The following is a 21898-nucleotide window of genomic DNA, read 5'->3' as shown; positions in this document are numbered from 1 at the left end:
GTTTTGGGTATTTCCATCCATCCATTTTCTAACTGCTTCCTTCAATTCAGAGTCGCAGGGGAGCCGAAGCCTAACTGAGCAAGGCAGGATACACCTTAAACAGGATGCAAGTCCATCGCAGTTCTAAGTACTTAAGTATTCTAAGTAAACGAGTAATTAAATTGGAGTCCCCCTTCCCATAAAGATGATACTGATGCGACACTACATTATGCAACAACCTTGAACAAATAATGTTACCTATAAGTTGCTTTATGTAGATGTCTACTGGATCAAGCACCGAGCTGAAGTGGTTTGATTAAACAGATGAAGCGATTCCAAAAATAATAAGGATGGAAGCCCCACTGTACGCACGTTTGAAAATCCCGTATTTCAAATGCAGCGCATCATTAAATAGCTGGCTGTCTGGGGCTCAAAGAAGCAGTTGATGTCCAATTAAGACAGGCGCAACCAGAGATCTGAGAGCTTACAGAACAGAAAGACTGCACACAGAGTTCAGCACCAGGAAATCACATAATAAAGGCAGGTTAATGGAGACATCTTGGAGAAAATGTGTAAACTCCCAAAAAATGCCACAGACAAACGTTCAGAGCCCCTGCATTCAGAAATCACGAATAAACCGTGACTTCGTTTTCATGCAAGCCTCCTGTGCAGCCTCAACAACAAACGGTCAAAGCTTCTATCGTTTCACACACCTGAAGGAGGCTCCACAAGCGCGCTTTACTTTTCAGCATGGAGTGAACCTTTACCCATTTCTTTAAATGAATTATGATAAGAATGAATTATCATTAGAGATGGCCCGCACTCACTGGAGTACTGCGGACGATGAATGTGAATAATTCGAAATAAATTAGCAATTAAATAGGAGGAGATAATGGAGAATCGTTTGTTCAGCCTACACACCAGAGTTTATGTTCAGCCCAGTTACCCACACAGATCATACGTCATACATTTCCCCAACTAGTACACCGTGTAGAAAGTGTCCGGAATCAGGAGCCAGCTGTCCAATGAATCTTTTCCACAGAATTCGTGGATTCAGGGAGCCATCTGTTTGGAAAACCTTTTTTTTTAGAAAAAAAGAAGCTCAATTTCAAAGCAGTAGATGCTGCCTGAGCCCTGTTCTTGCTAGAGGTCCAAAAACGTTTTGGACCTTGGCACTAATCATTATCTTACAATTCTCTGTCTGCAACGTTTCTGGGAAGAACAGCCCTGCAGAAAAGGCATAAACAGCATTATGGTGGGATAGCTTCCACTCCTGGGTTCGTTCTGAAGATAGTACCTTGCTACCAAAAACAAGTCGTTTTTTTTTTAATACAAATTTAAAGTTAAACTGGATAATTTGGGCAAACAACTAAAAATAAAGTCACTATTTTAGTGGGTGCACATCACGATTAATAAGTGCGTAACAAACGATTGCTAACAACTAGGAGCAGTCATTAATAACATATTCATAAATGTAAAGTGCCACTTATTACCAGACTGCTGAAAAGTTTTCTTCCCGTACCATGGGTTATTAGGTGTCTACACCTGGATTTGTTGCCCCTGTTCTGAAGTGTGACAAAACCGAAAAGAAATGCCTACTTCAAGGAAATCTTTAATTAGCATGCCTATCTACAGTATCAATGCATGGGTGTGAAAGCTGGACCCTGAAAAAAGCTGCCCGAAAGAGGATTGATGCTTTCGAGCTATGGTGCTGGAGAAGACTGTTAGGGATACCATGGACAGCAAGGGTCACCAATAAAGAGGTTCTGGAGCGCATCCAGCCAGAAATTTCGCTTGAGGGAAAGATCACCAGACTCCGGCTCACTTATTTCGGTCACCTGATGCGATCAGATTCATTGGAGAAAGCAATGATGCTGGGAATGGTCAGTGGAACAAGAAGACGAGGCAGACTAAGAATGCAGTGGCTGGACGCCATCAAAACGGACACTGGCTTAGGCATAGAACAGCTGAAAGGGAAAGTCCAAGACCGGAAAGCATGGCGAGAGATGGCCTATAGAATCGCCGAGAGGCGGATCCGACTGACCGTCATCATCATCTACAGTATGAAAGAAACAAGACACTTGTTTAACTGCTTAAGGTAATAAACTTGCCATGTTGACAATTGTTACTGGTTTAAAATGGACTGTTTCTCTTTTTTTCCTGACACTTCCTTCAAAAGACTTACATAGCACTCCATCATCTGGTAGAGCAACAGGGAACCATCGATGATTGAGCAATTTCCTCTCAAGTGGCAGAACTTGGGAGTCATATCCCACCGACACGTGGCAACAAAACACGCTTGCCTTAGTGGACAACTGATCAAAGTTCCTACCACCAAGAGCACCGCAGTGGGAATTATTTTACAAAGGCAGAAGCTTATCATCTTTCAGAAACAGAAAGCAACTAGGAAACCTGGCAGAGAGTGACTATTAAAAATGAAATCCGTTTGCACTAGCAGGGAGTTTGAAGATCTGAAGTAAGATGTAGACATATGCAGAAACTGCACGGAACGCACTCTAAGAGATAGCTTTAAAATGCACTGTAGTGTAGATTTCACAAGCTCCCGCTGTGTAATCTAGCATAACAAAATAAAATAAAAAAAAAGCTAGGACAGAAGCCAGCCAGCATTGAAAGAGCCTGTTACATATCAACAATTTCCTTTTCTGTGGCTTCCAAAGCACGTTTGTCTCCACCGTACAGCACGCAAGGTTAGCTGACATCCCTATCTCCCGATAAAAAATGCTTCGTCTTGCCATCAGGAAGCAGAGGGATGCCAGGGAAAGAGCTTGCCCCTCTCTGCTGATGTGCCAGCGCCGTGGGGGAGAACACTAATTCCGCTGCCCCTTCGCTCCACGGGAGCTTTGAAGTTGCCGAAGGCGCCATTCGACTGCCAGAACCGGATTAGACTCTCTCCGCTTTCCTGGAACGTCGTGGCATCTCTCTTCCTTGGCGGGGATTAACGCTTTCTTAAGGCAAAAGCAGAGAAACGAAAACTGCTTCTGAAAGGCGTCTCGGGACTCATGCTACGAAACATGAAACAAACCGGCTTTGGTGGTATCTGTGGTTAGAATTCCTGGCCAATCGAGTGCAGAGCTGCTTGTTCCATCCTCTAACAAGATAAACTGTCGCTCAGTTTGAGTGCTGCCTTTGGCAGCCTTGACACGACTTGGTTTTGAAAGTGTTGGTAAAGAGATCTTTGATTTTTAAATGGCATGTGCCAGTTCCACGTGTTAAAAATCCTGGAGTTTATGTTCACTTCTATGCTCCACCAAAAGCATACTGAGCATAAGTCTAACACTCAGTTCAGTTACCTATAGACAGCCGTTGGGCATGCAGAATAATAGTTCAACAAAAAACAGGACTTTCATTTTACATCCATTCGCTCACATCTGACAGATTAAGGCTAAATCAATATCGACAGAGAAATTAATCTGATTAAAAAGAAGGAGCATAATGTCTGCAGCTGTATTGCAGTCAGTCTGCGTGCCTATTTGTCATCCGCACATAAATGAAAACCTTGCCCACATACAGTACAGTATGCGACATTAAAGAAAGTGATGAATCGCTAAGTGAGCATTGATGAAGTTCTGGGATGACGTCCAGCGTGTTTTGTTTTGCAAAGGTTTTGATTTATCTAAATTTGGATCTCAGAAGCGCCTGGTCTATAAAGCTAATACAACACAAACCATTCGTTTCCACGAAATGGCATTTCACTTGTTAATAGAGGCAACAGCCAAGGAGAAACCCAAAAGCACAGAAAGAGTCTCCGTGAGGTACAAAATCAAAATTGGAATGTACTGTACTGCACATTGTATATTGTATCATTGTATTTTAAGATTTACTTAGATAACTACATGTTGGAAAAGACAAGACATTAAAGACAAATACAAATGCTGCTGTATATCATCTCAATTCCCCTGCTGTTTCATTGCAGACAATCTCAACACCGGTCTGTCGGTGGATACATTATTTGACTTTTTCCGTCAAGATAAAAATCTGAAAACGGTTGTCTTTTCTGGGGTGGAATGAGGAAGTATATCAGTGTTGCCTGTCAATCACCACCAGTGGGTTTTAGAGTTGGTGCAACAATCAAGTTGGTACCCTCATAAGCGTCTTGGTCATAAGCTTGGAAGCATAGCCATCTAAGGAGGAAATATAGGGCTGGCAGCTCCAGAGAGCTTGAGAGAGAACAAATACACTGCCCATGCCGTCAAGCAACAGATCGGCATCCAGCCTAAACTCTACAACTCTGAATTAATTTAGATGCTTATTCACAAATGTTCAGTGAGGTTTGTGGCCAATTAACGGGGCGTAGTGGTGGCACTGTGGCCAAGGATCTGCGCCTGTGGCTGGAAGGTTGCCGGTTCAAATCCTGCAGCCGGCAGAGGAATCCTACTCCGTTGGGACCCTGAGCCCCAATTCCTCCAGGGACGCTGTATAAAAGACTGACCCTGCGCTCTGACTCCAAGCTTCTCTCCCTGCCTGTGCATCTGTGTCTCGTGGAGAGCAAGCTGGGGTCTGCGAAAAGACGAATTCCTGATTCCTGAAGAAATTGTATATGGCCAAGAAAGTTTTTTGCAAAAAGAGCCAAGTATTTAAATATTGCATAAATGATTAGCCATGAATGATTAAGTCTCTCACCCTGTTTTAATCACTGCACCCTGGAAAGTACTAACAGCAACAGAATGAGTGAAAGAGTGGAAGATCATGTATTATTCATGGGTGGTGCTGTATCATTCACACTGGCAGGCTCCAACATGCTCCTCTGTCCTGCTTAAATCTCAGTCACTTGCCAAAGACAGACAGAACGACAGGCATCAGTAGACCTAAAGGAGCACTGTCTGTGAAATCTCAACCAGCCAAATCCACTGACCAGCTCGGCTGCTGCAGGTCTGGGCTCCCTCTCGTAGCCCAGAGACTCTTTACAGCAGATTAACGCAGCAAAAAAAACCTGTTGCTAAGCAACTCTAAATTTCAGGAAGAAAGGGAAAACAACACTTTCTGCTTTACAGCAACTAGCGCCTTATTAGAAAAGCAGAAATCGCACACCATATATCTTTTTGCTGTGAGCAGAATCGCTTCCAATCCTAGGAAAGAAGTGTAAATCTGCACAGTGTTTTGTATCATCCTGCAGGTAGAAAATGCTCCAACTGCCCTCTTGTACCTTCACAATCAGAATGGCTATTCTGAATCCCAAGTATCAGATGCAATCACCACCAATGGCACTTTTAAGATGTGTTCTGGAAGGTTTTCCTATCCTATGACAATCCCCATTTCCCAAATTCCCTTCTGTGCTACTGTGTCCCTCTTTAAAAAAAACTGACTGAAAGATCTTGTAAATTTTGTCCAAGACAAAAATCAGGGCTTAATTCCGATGTGCAGTAACTGTGTAATACTGGTCAGCACTACAAAATCAGACCAGAAATAACACTTTTGAACAAGACAGTACCATTATTCAGCTGTTTTCTTGTTAGGAATTTATTCTTAGAAATAGTGAACAGCAGAGCTGTTTAATATACAGCTCTCACTACAAAGAGATGTTAATAACTGCAAAGGCATCGTGCTAATTTTATAACACCTTCCAATTTAAGGGCAGTTTTTAAAATGTATCTAACTTACTGCATTAGAGTGGTGCTCTAGTGTGTTGCACACAGCTGTGACATACCTGTAAGTGGAAAACTCACGAGATAATAAGGAATATTGCTACACTAAAATCTGACATTTCATACTGTAGGTGCGATCTAGACCTTTCCTAATTGAAGTATTCCTATTCCTTAAAACAATATCTATCCCAATCTAGGTTCTCTAATACAAGCCAACACCAGAGACTGGACATTTCATGACTGTTACCTTAAGTAGCTGAATTTACATACACAAATGTTAAAGTATAAATTCAGTTTCTAATTCCTCAAGATAATCTTACAAAAGCCTGAACAACTAGAATCTGATTCGTATCCACGTAACTTACTGGTGTAGATCTCCTATACAAGTTCTCATAGGATCCACTGTGCACAGACAGATAAAAATAACACTCGGACCTTTCTGGTCTTAATCCTAGGTTAAACACGAGCATTTCTGGGGCAGAGATCTGTTTATTTTTCTTCTCTCTTCACTGAAACCACAATAAACTGTGATTACGAGCCTGGTGGGAGGATGAAGGAAGCAAGATGATTCAGATTGTATTCTGAAATAGAAACAGCCTTGTCTAAAGTGGATCTGCACTGGGCTTACCAAATGACACAGCCCAGTAAGAGAATGCAGAAACATGGGCACAACCTCAGCTTGTCAAGTGTGTGTGGGGAGACAACAACGAGACCTCTAAAGAAGATACTGCTGAAATGCACACACAGTGACGTACGCTCTCTATTACAGGAGAGCCTGGGACAGATGTTCATTTTATAATTTCTCTCTCCATGGTGCTGAATTGTCTTAGAGTGAGTATTGGAGACGCATTGGCCACATGCTCATTGCACTCAAGCGACAGCAGCGTACTGTATATGCTGAGTGGGAAAAACCTTCCAGCATGTCTTGTAGAAGGTGTGTTTATGTGTTTGAACCTTGCCTTCAGAGCATCGTGTAGCAGAAGAGAAAGACTAGGGGCTTTGCAGAGCTCAAATCCTATTACCACCTCGACAAAGCAGGAGCAAAAGCAAAAAGGTAAAAAGCATTTAATAGCACTACTTTGAAAACAGCCCCACATCAGTGTGATTTCATTTCCACAGAACAGCTGTGTGATATTAGAACTTAAACTCAGACTCGGATTAAAAAAAAAAATCAATGCACTCACTGCTTGTACTCTTGAAGCTTTCCCTCATGAGTTTGGTATAACTTTCAGCTCTTTGCTTACATAAAATCTAGAGCATGCTTTGAGTTAAAAAAAAATCAAGAAGAAAAAAAAATGTTTCTTCATGTGGAAAAATAGCAGACGGGAACGACAACAGAATTGCGGAGGAGCAACTGAGGTGTCTGAGACTGTTGTTGGATGAATGAAACCATTTCTGACTCTTGTTATGCACTGAGCAACCATTTGTAGGCAGAAAGCAAACAAGAGCAGAGACAGAATTTCAGCTTCTTCTTTTCTATCTATTTCTATCCCTAAAAGTAAATCCAGGGAAAACATAAATGTAAATTTTTAGCATGTTACCGGAGATATTCTTATCAGCCATAACAACCTTTACTGAAAAAAAATAGCTGTTCCTTAGCCCTTCAAGATATGAAGGTCACAGTCTGAGTACACCCCAGTTCACCTACTTCAGTCTTTTCACAGTACTGGAGATAAGTCGACTTTGTACAACCAAGGGTCGTAGTTCACCCAATGGTGTTGATCAACTCAAGTTCAATAAGGAGACAAGCCTCCCAGTGACAGTTGTGAAGCAGATAGCCTGGTTTCTTTCATGACTCTCTACAAGCGAACCTATCTACCTGTGTTCTAACTCTCATATCAGCACAGGCCTGATGTGGAAAACACGCATGTGTCCATCAAAGGCCAGCTGTCTGAATCGCAGATTCCAGTTCCTGGTGGGACACTAATGCAGCTCTCTCACATAGCATGAGACCCACAGCTGGCCTCAACTACTTGAACCAGCAACCTTTGGGGTACAGAGTCCCAGACTTATTGACAGAATTATTAAATTGGTCAATTTTATTGATCCCTGATATTGTATATTGGGCACTGGGCTCGTATGAGCTGTATACTCATCTTCTAAATTGGCCTGATGGAAGGTATTATAAAAGAGATCTAGATACATGGAATCGTAGGAGTTTGGGTTTTTCCTAAATCTAGAGAACAGATTTTAAAAGATAGATGCTCATATAGCCCTGCTGTTATTAGATGCCCTTGCGGGAGAAAGTTGTGTGACTTTGAAGAGAACACAAATTCACCACAAATTCCAAGACCTGGGAGCGCACTTCCATTTAACGTATTCTTTCATCTCATATGGTGCGCCTGCAACCAGAACAACCAGTCAGTATATTATTGTATCGTCCTGGGGGTCACACACGAATCCCTTTAGAATCACCGAGCTGGTCCTTACGGTGTGAACTGAGCTCCTCATGTAATGATGACTAAGTATAATATGAGTCACTCATAGCAGGAAAACTTGACAGAGACTATGAGGATGGGGCGAAACTGACTGACTCAGCCTCTCACTACACCCAGGATTCCTCCTTCAGCTTGGCTTGAATGATTCGGCTATCCAAGCCTCTCTCAATTGACAGGTTTTGATTTGCACAGCCTTGGTTCTCAATATACCACTCTGACCCACTGAGGCAGTGATGCACAAACTAGCCTGCCTGCCTCTTAGCAGTAACGTAGCCCGGAGCGCGTCCTAGACGAAGCACTTGCAACAGCCAGTATGAGCGGCGAAGTAGGCTCCGATTCCAGACGGTGCCAAAGCGGAGATGCTGAGGACCGAGTCACCCCAGAACAAATCCGTTAACCCAAGCCCCCCCCAGATATTTCTTCAGCCAGAGGTGCAGCTGAGCAGAGGCTGAGCCAGGGCTTTCGTTCACCTGTGACACGATGCAGTCCCCTATTAAAGACCCAGCGATTACCACGTGATTGTGTATCAGATCACTTGGGAAAGCAGTAAGCCAGGCAAGATCAAATAACCCACAGGAAGAATCCGAGTTCACATCTGTTTCCATTAACAAGAGGAGTGAGCTCTTTAAGCTACCCACCCTATCTGGAATCCACAACTCCTGAGCCCAGACAAGGAAGATGAGTGAGGTGGGCAGGCTACTCTAATCTGCCCAGCTATTTGGACTCAACTTTTGATGCACTGTAATCTCCGACAGCAGAGTGGCACAGTGGTAGTGTGCTGGGCCCAGAACCCAGAGGTCGATGGATCGAAACCATCCTCTGCTATACACCCTTTGGGGCGGTGTGGTGGCTCTGCGGCTAAGGATCTGCGCCTGTGGCTGGAAGGTTTGCAGATTATTATCGTTGTGTTCTATAAGGATAAATAACTGTGCACAAAGAAGAGACTAAAAGATGAATATGATGTGGCAAACAACAAGAATAAGACAAAAAAAATGGGCTTGGAAACTATAAATGGTTAGTTGAACAGTGTAATCGTTATAATGTAGTGTGACAATTTCCACTCGAGCTGGGCTCATATGTCTAGGCTGTTGTTCTCTGTTGTGTGATGTTGCTATAGCATGGAAATGCATTCTTATGCGGATTCTTACACTGAAGCATGACCTTCTTCCTATCCCTGTGGAGTTTCTTAACCCCTTACAGATCTGGCCTTTCCCCTAATGCACTGTGCTCTTTAGATTGCGATTTTTTCAACATTCAATTGAACACACATACTATATTTCCCTTCCCAGAGAGCTTTTCACTGAGGATTGGAAAATTAAAGTAAACCCATCTAAAATATTTGCATGCCCACCTTCTCAGTTTTACATTATACTATCTCATATTGCAAATTGCATACTGCAATTTCCCTCACGGGATCAATAAAGTATCTATCTATTGTGTGTCATATGCTCATTTCCCTGTTTTTGCACCTGTTTAGTCCTAGCTAGACTTATCATTTAGCTGCCTTGCCTAGAAGAGCTGTCTCCCTAAGCAAATCCTCCCAAGTGTGGGAAGATAATAAAGAGGACTGTTTGCATTGCAGAAGCCTTCTGAACTCCATGTCTCACCAGTGAGTGACAGTGTGCAACATTAATTTCTTTCCCCGTGAAGCACCTTAAACACACTGCTATTACCTGCTCTTGTGTAGTTGTAGAATTTGCAGAGATATAAGCAAGAGGGCTATAAATTGGCAACGTTAAGTATGCATTACTGTATAGAACTAATGTAAACCCAAAAATGTCTTAATTCACAAAAACATCTGCACTACTACTTGAAATGATGAATGATCACTCAGAAAAAACAAATGAAGGGGAGTTGCTCATAAATTAGCAATCTTTATCAAGCTATAATCCAGTTTGCATATGCCTACTTATTACATGCAATTCGTTAAGAACAGTGTTTCAATTAGATATACAGGTCACTTGGCAATATACACCAAATACTGCACATAAATGAACTGGGACAGATTGGGCACAGATGAGTCTCAGACTAAGCAAACTAGCCTGACTTTAAGAAGAACACGAAAAAAGGTAAGAAGGAATAAAGAGATCTGCTTCCCTAAAGAAACACAACAGAAGAAGCAAAACTCAAATGACAGTTCACAAGCCTAAGATCTGATATGTTGCCATCAATGCAGGGGTGGATTCAGAGACAGAACTTTTAACAGCATCGCCGGGGTTTACTGTGTAACTGGACTTAAAGACGATAAATCAAGCTGAATCAAAGAGGAAACAAAAGAAGATGTCGATGACATGATGAAACGGTACTGATAACGACAAGCCAAAGTGTACAAACAGTGCTGAGACATCTCAGACACTGCAGACACACATACAGCCAGACTGGGCTTATTACCCTGGGGAAGCAAGTGATGAGGACATGGCTAATCGCATTTTTAGCGTTTCTGTGGTGGTGTCATTTTTTTTTTCTTTTGGGGGTGGGGGGGGATAATTTAGTCAAATGAAAAGGCATTTCATAGCTTCTCCTTTACATTGTTCAATCGAAACTAACCAAAGCACATTAAAAGAATACCGTGTCTCGTTTCAGTGTAGCTTCAGGGATGATACTTTCACATCTGCCTTCTCTTAAGATCCTGGGTTTATTAGTAAAAAAAAAAAAGAACAGCAGTTCAGTGGAAAGTGACAAATTAAGCCAGCGAGTAGCACTATTTAATCAACCATTAATCCACTGCCTGGCTGTGTCACGAAACAAGTGGCTGCAGTATTCAGATCAGCCCGTGTCAGCGGTATTGAATGATTACCTTTAAATTGCTTCGCTATTAAGAGGAGAAACCTACAGCCTTCTGCTAGCACCAGAAAACAAAGAAATCTTTGATTTCACCTCATCACAACCTTAAACATTAACCATGTTATTAGCTAGAACCTTCTGAACTGTGGGATGCAGCTACTGTGCACAACCCTGTGGTATAAAACTGAGTACATTATTATTAAAACTGACCACATTACCTGCAAGACAGATGCCTATCCCACAATTACTTCACTTATTCATAAGGTCCAGCACTGCCACTACTTTCCTTAGGAGCCCGAAGGCTAGAAATAAAATTCCTGACAGATGGGCAAAGCTTTGTTCACTAAAGTGACAGCCATGAAATTCTCTAAGCACAGTCAGCGGTTCACTTTGCAACATCTATGCAGCGGAAGGGGAGCTCAACCAAAACATTAATTTTCATGGCTGTGTAAAATAGCCCTGGGGTCCGGTCCTGCGTTTCCTTTGGCATCCTTTAGAAGCCCCATTGGATCGGGTCAACACGGCGAGCTCAGCCGCCAAAAGAAAGCCGACTGCCTAATTCTGGCAGGACTTTAAAGCACGACGGCTTTCAAATTGGCAGCTTCCTCAAATCTGGAAAGAAGTGCATCGTCTCACACCCCGAAACCCCGTCACGTACCACACAGCGAGCATTCTGGGTTGGCGGCTCCGAGTTTGGTCAAGGAGCAGTGATCGCCAGCACGGACGCGCAAAATTCAAGGGCTGAAGGGAAGCGATCAAGCCGGAGCTCGCCGGCATCTCCTGCTTAGCCTGCCTTGAGGTTGTTGCAGGGTTTTTTTTGTACCGTAAACTAAACCGCCGAGAAAACCAACGTGTCCCAATCCGGAATGGCAGACGGGACAAGGGATGCTCCAGCAAAACGCACGGCAGAGGACCGGAGGAAACTTCGCAAGTTGCCCGGCAGGCAAGGAAGCAGAAAGTGTAAGGAAAAAAGCTGCCATACCTGGCCTCCGAGACTGTGCAGCAGTAGCTGCCACTGCGTCTGGAGTCCCTCCTTCCCACGCGGAGCTCCTCGCGGGACTTGCGCCGGCTAAAGTAGTCAGTAAGTTTCCCAAAACTAGACATCCCTCCTTGCTTCGTGTGCTTCGGTCCCGAGTCCCACTGGATGGCCCCCCGCCCTGTCACCTTCCCCCGAGCTTCTCGCTCCTGGCTGTGGACCCTAACTCCCTGCCAAGGCTCCCATCCTCTATCTCCCTCCCTGCATCCACCCCCCCATTCTTAAAAAGCGGCGACAGTCCTTCTCCACTTCACACGGACACAGAAGCCCCCCTCGGAGCTGCAGCTCGGCTGAAGCCGCTCACAAGAAAAGCAGCGAGAGCTGCTCCAGCAGAAGAAACGAAAGGGAATTAAATGCTGCCGGTTTCATTCATTTGGATTTTGTTTATGGGGGGTTTTTTCCTCTCTCCCCGGCACAGAAAACTAGAGCATCCAAGATACAGCGGTCCTCATCCTTCCCTGGGTTCTCTCTCTCTCTCTCTTTCTTGCTTGCTTGCTCTCCACCTTCCCCTGTCTCACTCACTCGCATAGACACACACACACGCACGCGCGCGCTCTCACTCACTCTCTCACACACACACACACACACACACATGTACGCTGCGTTCCGTCACATCCCTGGGATCTCGAGCCAAAATGACAGATGAATTAAAAAAAAAGAATGGTTGTGTTGCTATGTGTGTGTAGCGATGCTGTGTGACTTGGTGGGGAGGGAGAGCCTTGCTATTGTTTTCCCGAGCTTTCTCCCCTTAGGAACTGAGGAAACGGCATCCTTCAGATTTTCCCCAGCTGAGGGTACTGTCGAATTTTCCTTTGTGATTTTTATTCCAAGCTCTACTGGCGTTGGGAAACATCACTATCAAGCGGCTCTTCCCTCTTGCTCTGTGTCTTTTCCACGCCTTCGGGACAAGGCGCTCTGCATCCCCCCTCCCTCCGTCCCTCCCAAACCCTATCTGCCTTCAAATCCAATAAGACCCCTCTAACGACTTCAAATAAACAAACAGGCAAAAATCAATGGCCCACCGCAGCACCCAGCTTCCACCAGCGCCAGAAAAATTCAATTCATAAAACCCTGGCCGTGGAGTGAACGCTGTTAACCAGTGAGAGTAGGACGCTTTACAGTCTGGAAAGCTCATTAGAGAGGTTATGAGAGCCGGCTCTGTTCCCAGAGTAGTTTAATATATTCTAGAGAACTCAGCGCTGCAGGATCCGAGGGGCAAATTCAGGAGACTATCCCATAGAGTTAGCACACGCTGAAGGCTAAAGGCAGGACAAGTCAATAGGTTTCTAGAGCCCAGCAGTGCTGATCTGCGTGACTTTTTTGGTATTCTCCACGCTGCTAAATATGTCATTAATTCGCTGGTCAACTTGAAGGCTCAGCAGTAGGTTCGAACAGTTTTTAGTACGCGTGCATCATGTTGTGAATGAAAGCCATCTTTTTAGATCATCAGATATGTCTCGACATCAAAGGGCGTCCAACTGAGCAAATAATTCGCGTAATTCCGCCAACTGAGAGATCATGTTGGAAAGAAACCTGGAAAAACCTTTTTCCGGGCCAGGAGGTCTGAAATCCACCAACCCTGGAATGGAAGTGAAGTAAACAGGGAACCAGCAAAATTCACACCATACTTAGAATTCTTTCTGGCTACACAGAAACCCAGTCTACATCCCAAGACAGAGCCATTCGAACACAATCCCGAGAGCATCCAAGAACCAGCATTTTTCGAATGTGGTGTGCAGGATCCCAATCAGAGTCTAATAGCTAGCAAATTCCATAGAGGGCTGTCAGCAAAGCAGAATTAAAGGCAGCATACATACAACCCCCTGACGTCAACAGCAGGGCCAGGGGAAGCTGGCCAAAACAAATGCATGGAATTCATTAGAAAATTGGTCTGGGATCAGCAAGGTCTTCTGTTCAACACAGAAGATGCAGTGCGGGAACACGACAGCAAATTAAATGGGACTAGTACAGCAATGCAGTCAGGAGATCCTGTATAAGGGAACAAAGACTTATAGGCTTACATGGGTTTATACCATATATACTGTACTGTGTCTTTCAATAGAACCTAGCAAGGTTCTATTGAATGTAAAGAAAACGAAAGAGCTAATACTGGACTTTCGGAGACACAGGCCACACACTCACAGCCCACTCAGTATTGATGGAACGGAAGTGGAAACAGTCACCAGCTTTAGGTTTTTGGGAATTCACATCTCTAAAGATCTAACCTGGACTGTGAACACTGACTCTATCATGAAGAAGGCTCAGCAGCGCCTTTATTTCTTGAGGTGCCTCAAGCGATGGGGGATGCCAATACATGTGTTGGTGAACTTCTGCCACTGCGCCATCGAGAGCATCCTCACCAACGGGATCACCGTGTGGTATGGCAACACCTCTTCGCGAGTAAGAAAGGCACTGCAGAGAATGGTCAATATGGCCCAGAAGATCATCGGCTGCGGTCTCACCGAGATTAAACAGCTCTATGAGGACCGCTGCCGTGGTAGAATTCTGGCCATCACAGAGGACAGTCACCACCCCGGGCATGAGCTCTTCACCCCACTGCCCTCAGGCAAGAGATATAAGAGCATACAGACACTTACCACTAGATTCTTCAATAGCTTCTATCCACAAGCAGTGAGACTGGCGAACACATTTAGCCATCCCCCTCGGACCACACCTACACCATCACCATCTACCTCATTGTAATTTATTTATTGTACGTCTCCAGTCATTGTTTACACGCCTGTATTGTTTACATTCAAACTGTCTACATGTTTACTTGCACATTGTCTACTGTTTGTTTGTATATTGTCTTGATGCACTGTTTGCACTTTGTTTTGTTTTTTACACTTGTTTTACAATCGAGAGACTTTCTGTAAGTAAGAATTCCATTGTACCAGTACCGGTTATATATGGCAATAAAGTTCAAGTTCAAGTTCAAGTTCAAAGGAAAAGCACATTGAACTGAACTGTGCCACACCTGGGAAATTGAGATCAGCAGAAAGGTGTGCTGGGGTCTACATTAAATAATACCTAGTAGTGAAATAGCCAGGGAGAACTGATGGCAGACTTTATTCTCTCACCAAATGCTGTGTTGATATTTTCCCCAGTATGGCAAAGTGTGCAGGGTGGATCCGCAAGTTCAATTTAGTTCGGAGAACTGGTTCTCTGACTCTGGGTAGCGAGAAGCCAATACAATTTAATCCCGGCCCCCTGAGGGCCAGATCAGACCAAGAAGTGACACTCACCCAGGGGACCTCCTCTCCAAGCTTATAACATCCCAGACAGCTCATCACCGTGTGCTGAGAGCCAAAAACAAAAATCCCGACAATCAGCTTGCTCTCAAAGGTTGAGGATCCATGGACACTTAAGGAGTTTTCAGAATCTGACTGGGTGAGACGTATGTAGAGGGATGCCCAGGAAAAATACACAACGAACCCCCCCCCCCCCCCCCATGAATCACATGTAATCATAGAGCACTTTCCTCTCATTCACAGGAATAAAGGTTTTGAGGTTACATGATTTGTCAAACTGGAAATTCATTGCTCTGTATTCATTTTGGTTTCTTTTTTTCTGCATCTCTGCTGAAAGTGACTGCTTGAATGACAGCCTGGACAGACGAACATTTAAACCCCTGATCTCTAGGTCTGCGTGTGGTGAGAATCCGTCAAGTCAGGGGAATCCTGGGTACTGCAGCCTAGCTCTGATCCCAGAAAATCAACACCACAGACAGAACATGACACACCCACTTCTCCGCCTAACCTGCACGGCAATTTTATTGTTTAAGCCTAACAGCCTCAAATTGCTCTCTTTTCCTATCTGCGTAGAATTTTGTAGTTACAATCCTTCTCTTTCAGAAGTCTTTGAAAAGCTATTTTCCAAGATTTAGTTGTGAAACTTTAGGGAGAGGCAACTTGAGAGTTTTCTGCCACACGCCCATATACAGTAGAAACGTTTCAACTCCCCTTCAGTAACTGAGATGTTGATGCACATTTGGGGAATGACTTGTATGAGGTCTCTCAGACCTGGGGGTGATAATGCAAGATGAATTCACTGTTTTTTATGCCTTCGTATAAGCCCTGCTGGCCTTCACCCAAACTCCAGATTTCACTTTCACATTCACAATTTCAAAATCTTGGTCCTGAAGCACTAGGCAAAGAAAAAAATCGAAAAGATTTTAAGCACCCAGTCTGTCATTTTAATGCTCATCTCGACAAGACGCTCTGATGCCAACTGTACTGTGTGCAAAGCGGAATTCCACAATGGCCAAGTTTAAACATTTCAGATCTGTTAGAAAATGTGACTTTCCGCAGTTCCGCTGCTCAGCTTGATCACAGGATGGCGCGTACTGGAGCAAACCTACAGTACATGGCAGTCATCGTGTGGCAAATCCGTCCTCCAAATGGCATTAGAGCTGTTCAGGACAGATCAGTGGAAAAACATCATCAGCCTAGGGAGAACGTGTCTCATGAGATGTGTGTAAATGCCTTCAGTGGCACAAAATTAATTGAGGAGTCCAACATTTGGGTTTAATTAACCAGCTCGAGGCAGAAAGAAAATCTTTCTTCATATTGCTAAAACACTTTTCAGAATCATAGCAGTGCCTCACCCAGAGAAGAGCACTGCCAGTCCTAGATAGCTCCTCCTTTTTATCTATGCAGCGCTGTGACAAGCTTAACGTACTGTATACAATGTATACAGGATGCTACTGTATGTACAGCACCTGTAGAGTAAGTGCCCTTCCTGACTGTGCTGTGTTCTGGGTTGTCACAGTCCCCTGTCTCCATGTCGGGGAACGTGTGTCAGTTATTGAGAGAAACCCCTGCAAACTAATAACCCAATTTTATTAGAAAATGAAATGTTAGCGTCAAATGAATCACTTCCAGGGCCAGATGAAAAACAACAGGCAGAGCACTGGGTAGTGGCAAAAGGCATTTCTGCTTGAATAGGGGAAAACTGGATTTGAATGAAACTGGGAAAGCCAAAAAAAACGATACTCTGGAGCAAAACCAGGGAAAATGTTGCACCCCTGGCAGAGCCGGTGTACTTTGGTGGGCCAGAAAACAGATCAGAGTGAACAAAATTCACATATTTCAAACATGCTCGTTCCCCCCCCCAAACACTGATCCTTTCCCTGCCTTCTCGGATGTGCCTCTTAGTGACAGGATTTTGCTTTTTCTCGCAAGTTCAGACTGATTTCTGCTGGCCTGTACCTCTCTGTGCACTCCCTGGCTGGGGCTGGCCAAGTTAACTCCACGACACAGGAACAAATGGTGTCCACGATGACCACGCTGAAGCGATGAGCGCATCTAGGCTTTCACTGATCACACAGAGGCCGCTGGAACACGGATTCTAGACTTTGGCCACCCGGTGTAGAAATCTTTGAATGTGTCTGGAGCATGGAGAAAATAATGAGCTAACTTTGCCCCTTTATTCATTTTCCTGGACATGTTTTTGGTTTTAACAGGCGAAGTTTGGCGGTTTTCTCAGTGTTTATATGTACTGTATGTCAATGGATTAGAAGTGCCATCTTGCAGCTTTTGAGGATAGATGGGAAACTAGGGAGGTTTTTTTAGAAGGGTTACTGGGGATTTTGTTTTCTACAGCCCTTTCCCTTATAATATTTCGAATGGTCCGATGCAGTTTGGTAAAAAGTCAAAAGCTAATTCTCCTGTATCATCTCCTTGGTTTTTTTTCCCCGCCCTGACTTCCTGCTCTCTCGCCAGCGCTCGCTCTCCCGCTGTCTTGATTCCTGCTTGCTGCCACAACAAAGCGAGCCGTGCGTCACAGCGATTTCCCTCCACTCCTGAGCTGAGCCATGCAGCCACAGGGATTTATCAGGAAGCAGCAGCAGCAGCAGCCAGCTTGTGTCCAGATCAGCTGGCACAGCGGGACGCCGGCCATGGTTATCACGGTTAGGCTGTCTCGTTCTGGGGTCCCGCTTAGTCTCTCGGTCTTCAAACAACAAACGCAGCTTTTCAAGGTCCGCTTTGAGGAATGCCTCGGACTGCATGTGAAGTCCCCGATCTTCCAAGGTTTTACAACTCACTGGGCTTAACCCGTTAGTTCTTCCACGCTGTACAGTATAAACGGAGTTAGATAAACTCTATCCCACTGCTGTTTCCTGCACGCCTAAATTAAGTTAAGAATTTAAGGTTAGGTGCAGGGTGTACTGTTTCTATCAATGATTTTTTTATCTTAAGAATAGACGTTGGGGTTAGGCCTTTGCGACTCAAAGTTCTTGGATCCTGGGTTCAGTTCTGGGTTGGGTTTGCCTGTTTATGTATAGTCTACCATGTCCTCCCCGATTCATTTTGGACATTCTCTGGAAGCCACAGCTGCCTCTCACCTCCCAGGGCTAAATCTTCTAAGTAGTCCTTATATGCTATTGGCACCTATCAGGCATAAGCATCTTTCTGAGAATGGACTCATGGATGGAAATGTTAACACTCCATGTGCTAAGTAAATGGTACCAGACAAACCATTTATTTGGTTCTGCCTTTGAAAGTTAAAATTGAAAACTTGAAGCACGTTACTTCTACTCTACGTAGGCTCTTCTACACACTGGGACATCGTGGAAGGGAAAACGGGCATGCAAAACACGATCCCCATTCAAAATCCTGGCACATTACAGAAGAACTAGAGATAGAATTCAACATTGAGCACCCAGCTAAACGAAGGAAAAAAAGATCCTGTCTCTGTCATTTGAACTGGTGCAGCAATATGTAGAGACAGCAAAATAACATTGATCCGTGATTCAGCGCTCCTGCCTTTTAAACCACCCTGCAGGCTGATGTATGCAAAAACTATGGATTTATGGAAAATCCCGCCAGAACAAAAGAAGCCAACAACGAAAGAAAAGAGATTGCCTAGGTGAGGCACATACTGAGCTCCAAGGATGAACCCAGCTATGGTTTCAGAATAACATTTAGTTTCGTCTATTTGGAGACAACGCGCCTTGAAAGAACTCCGTGAAGCCACCTCCGGGCACTTCAAAGTTCCAGAGCAGCGATCAAAGTCACGTTTCGGGGGCAGGTGCACAGGTGAGGACTGAACGCCGACCCCCGAAGAGTGACCCCAGAGGCTACGTTCGCCAAGACAGGACGCAGGTCGAGCCTCTTCTCCGAGTCTGCCGAGTGTCCACCCTGCGGCCACCCCCCCTCCCCCCCCAAACAGAGAGGCAGAGGCTGCTGGGAGAAAACAGCAGCGGCTCTGGGCTGCATTAGTCAATTCAGCAGGAACAGGGAAGGGACCAGGAGACCCTATGCAAGGAGATGGGAGAGGGGAAGGAGAGGTCACACAGAAATCAGAGCTTTCACTGCAGGCCAGGTAAAGAAAAGAGGCTCAATCACACTCAAGAGGAGCGATACAGCTGGACTGCTCCCAGCTTCCCCTTTTGGAGAATTCTTCCCAGCTTAAGACATTTTTCTCATCCTTCATCTTTGAGGGGAACATCAGGTGAAGCCGATGCCTTGGAGATTGGTTTGTTGCTTTCCATCTGCTTTGTTGCCTCATTTTAGCACAGACACACCAGCCTGCGGACATTGGTTTCACTCCAAAAAGCCATACTTTACTAGGAATAAAAGGAAGAAGTGACAGACAGCTGATCTCAATTTTACATATAATATAGTGCCATACGTTACCGAAATTTGGTGTACCGTCCTTAAAATGACTGTTTTGACCTAGCGCCTTTATTGTACGGACATCAAAGGACAGGAAATTCTAGAAAACACCCTTTTCAAGGTTTGCTTTTAATACTGGCTGATTTTCACTCATTCTTTATGACAGGAGATTATTTCGAAGGATATTCAGGGCCTCTTCGAAACTGAGCACCTTTTAAAAATGGCCTTAAAACAAAAGTAACTGTGAAAGCTGGTCAGTTACAGAAACAGCATGTTCCCTAGCAAGTGTGTCGAAAAAGAATAAAACGCTGAAACATAGGAAACAAACAACAAAAAAGGAACAAAGCAAGCAAAAAAAAAAGAAGAAAGGTCAAATTAACTGCTTAAACTGAGTAAAGGTGTTCTGTTTGAAGACATTGGAAGAAAAAGTCTTGAAATCAAAGAAACGCTTCTGTAGTGCTAAGATTAACTGATCTACCAACAAGCAAATGAGCAAGACAGCTGAAATGGCCTAGTTCTTATCCCTAGTTGGTGGCCTTCTAAAGAGTTACCCTGGGTCAATTCATGTCCCCCTATCTGACTGATGACACAGCTGGCCATACAGCTCTCAAACGCTATGTAATGTTTGTTGGTATTGCCACTGGCCCAACCTTTTCCATTTATTTCAAGATCTTTACATCTTGCTCTGGTATAAATGTATCTCATGCAGAAATTTTAGAATCAAGGATATGAATACCATAAAGCAAGGAATTAGGTGTGAGCTGGATCAAAAGCACCCTGGGCCTGTTACTGGAGAGTCAGTATGGCTGGTTTAAAAGTGTCTATTGACAGTGCGGTGAGCATACTTCAGTTTAGAACCACTTACAGCTCAGTCTATCTGTACTAATCCTTATTTTGCTCATTCCTAAGGCTCGTGGTGTTGTTGACACAGAAACCAGAGCTGTGTGTCGTTGTGTGTACATTGAGGTCTGAATGTACGGCTAGTTGTTGGGTCAGAATTAGTATTAATGCTAGAATACCTAAATAATGTGTTCAGGGCTGGCGCCAGTGGATTCAAGTCAGAAGTTTATTCATTCTGCCTTCCAGAAGTGGAAATATAATACACAATCGCTCACCGACTTCATAAGAACAGTTTCAAATAAGACTAAATCATTTGGCCCATTTAGTCCATTTGGTTTTTAAGAACTAATCAATCCAAGGATCTCATTCCGGCAATTTCTTGAAAGAATACAGGTTATCAGCTGGAACACCATGGCTGGGCAGCTTGTTCCACTCTCCTACACCCCTGTGGGTAAAGAAGTAATTCCTGTTCACTTTAAGGGATCATATGAAGTATTGGACCACTGGGAAACTGATGCCTTTAATTATCATGGAAGAAACTGCAGAGAAAAATAAACCAGGCACTGGATGAATGGTGAATATAAAAAATACATGCTTTAGTAATTTTAGATTGTGTCCCTTAGTACAGCAGAGTCACTGTTCTTCATTTTAATTTTGACAATTTAATATTATACAAACTACGCAGGGTGTCACAGTGGCGCAGTGTTTAGCATTGCTGCCTCGCAGCGCTGGGGCCCTGGGATCAGTTCCAGACCTGGGGTGCTGTCTGTGTGGAGTTTGTATGTTCTCCTCATGTTCATGTGGGTTTACTCTGGGTGCTCAAGGTTCCTCCCACTGTTCAAAGACATGCTGGTGGGTTATTAGGCTCCTGGGAAAACTGCCCCTGGTGTGGATGTGTGCGTGTCTGTGTGCCCTGCGATGCACCAGCATCCCATCCAGGGAGTAACCTGCCTTGCGCCTGTTGCTGGCCAGAATAGGCTCTGGCACCCACCACAGCCCAGAATTGTAAGAAGTAGTTAAAAACAGATGGATCAACTGTGTATAATATAATCATACGCTGGAATTCAAAATGAAAAAATAGTATACGAGACACTACCAACAGTATTGTACCATTTCTCTAGGAAACACAATTTTGAAATGAAAGCTCTTCATGCTGGCAGTGTTATCAGGTATCAAGCTGCGAAGAGAAAATTATTAATTGAAGGTGACTCCCCTGTACGCAAGATAACGGCGCCCTAGCTCATCAACACCCAATAAGATTCTGCCATGTTCGCGACAGTCCGCCTTTCCTTTAAAGATGCCATCAATAAAGATCTCTCCCAGGCACGTGGTGCAGGTTTGATGGGCGATATGCGGGGGATCCTGACAGAAAAAAAGATGTATCTCTTTTCCTTAGTTCCAGAAATGTCCCCACAACAACAGCAAAATCAGAACAGGACTGGAATTCAAGAACCCGATGATTCTTAATGGGTTCATGCCACAACATGATTGATTCTAAAGGGATCTGCTGCATATTGTATGGTCTACCTTTATTTTCCTTCATGGAGACAGCATACAGATCTGCGTACTAAAGGTTAAGAGTCTCATGGAAACATCGTA

At 44.2% G+C, this 21898-nt stretch overlaps 1 protein-coding gene and 1 non-coding gene across 4 annotated transcripts in view; one reads left to right on the top strand and one right to left on the bottom strand.

Moving 5' to 3' along the window:
• ankfn1b (ankyrin repeat and fibronectin type III domain containing 1b) overlaps nucleotides 1-21898 on the bottom strand; it is a 247305-nt gene that overhangs the window by 183110 nt on the left and 42297 nt on the right. The window contains exon 1 of one of the 3 annotated variants that reach the window (XM_088613115.1): nucleotides 11787-12571. The exons of the other annotated variants lie outside the window; for them this stretch is intronic. Coding sequence (XP_088469241.1) covers nucleotides 11787-11908 — 122 coding nt within the window. The 5' untranslated portion in view covers nucleotides 11909-12571. Of the gene's footprint in view, nucleotides 1-11786; nucleotides 12572-21898 lie in introns of those variants that run through there. 3 annotated transcript variants of the gene reach the window in all.
• Nucleotides 8774-8845, top strand: trnal-cag (transfer RNA leucine (anticodon CAG)). Its single transcript has one exon. It is a non-coding gene; the product is annotated as a tRNA-Leu (tRNA).

This window comes from Lepisosteus platostomus, chromosome 19, assembly GCF_059453375.1.
Source record: "Lepisosteus platostomus isolate fLepPlt1 chromosome 19, fLepPlt1.hap1, whole genome shotgun sequence".
Lineage (NCBI taxonomy): Eukaryota > Metazoa > Chordata > Actinopteri > Semionotiformes > Lepisosteidae > Lepisosteus > Lepisosteus platostomus.
Note: the sequence above shows the minus strand (reverse complement) of the source record. Positions and strands in the feature narration are given on the sequence as shown.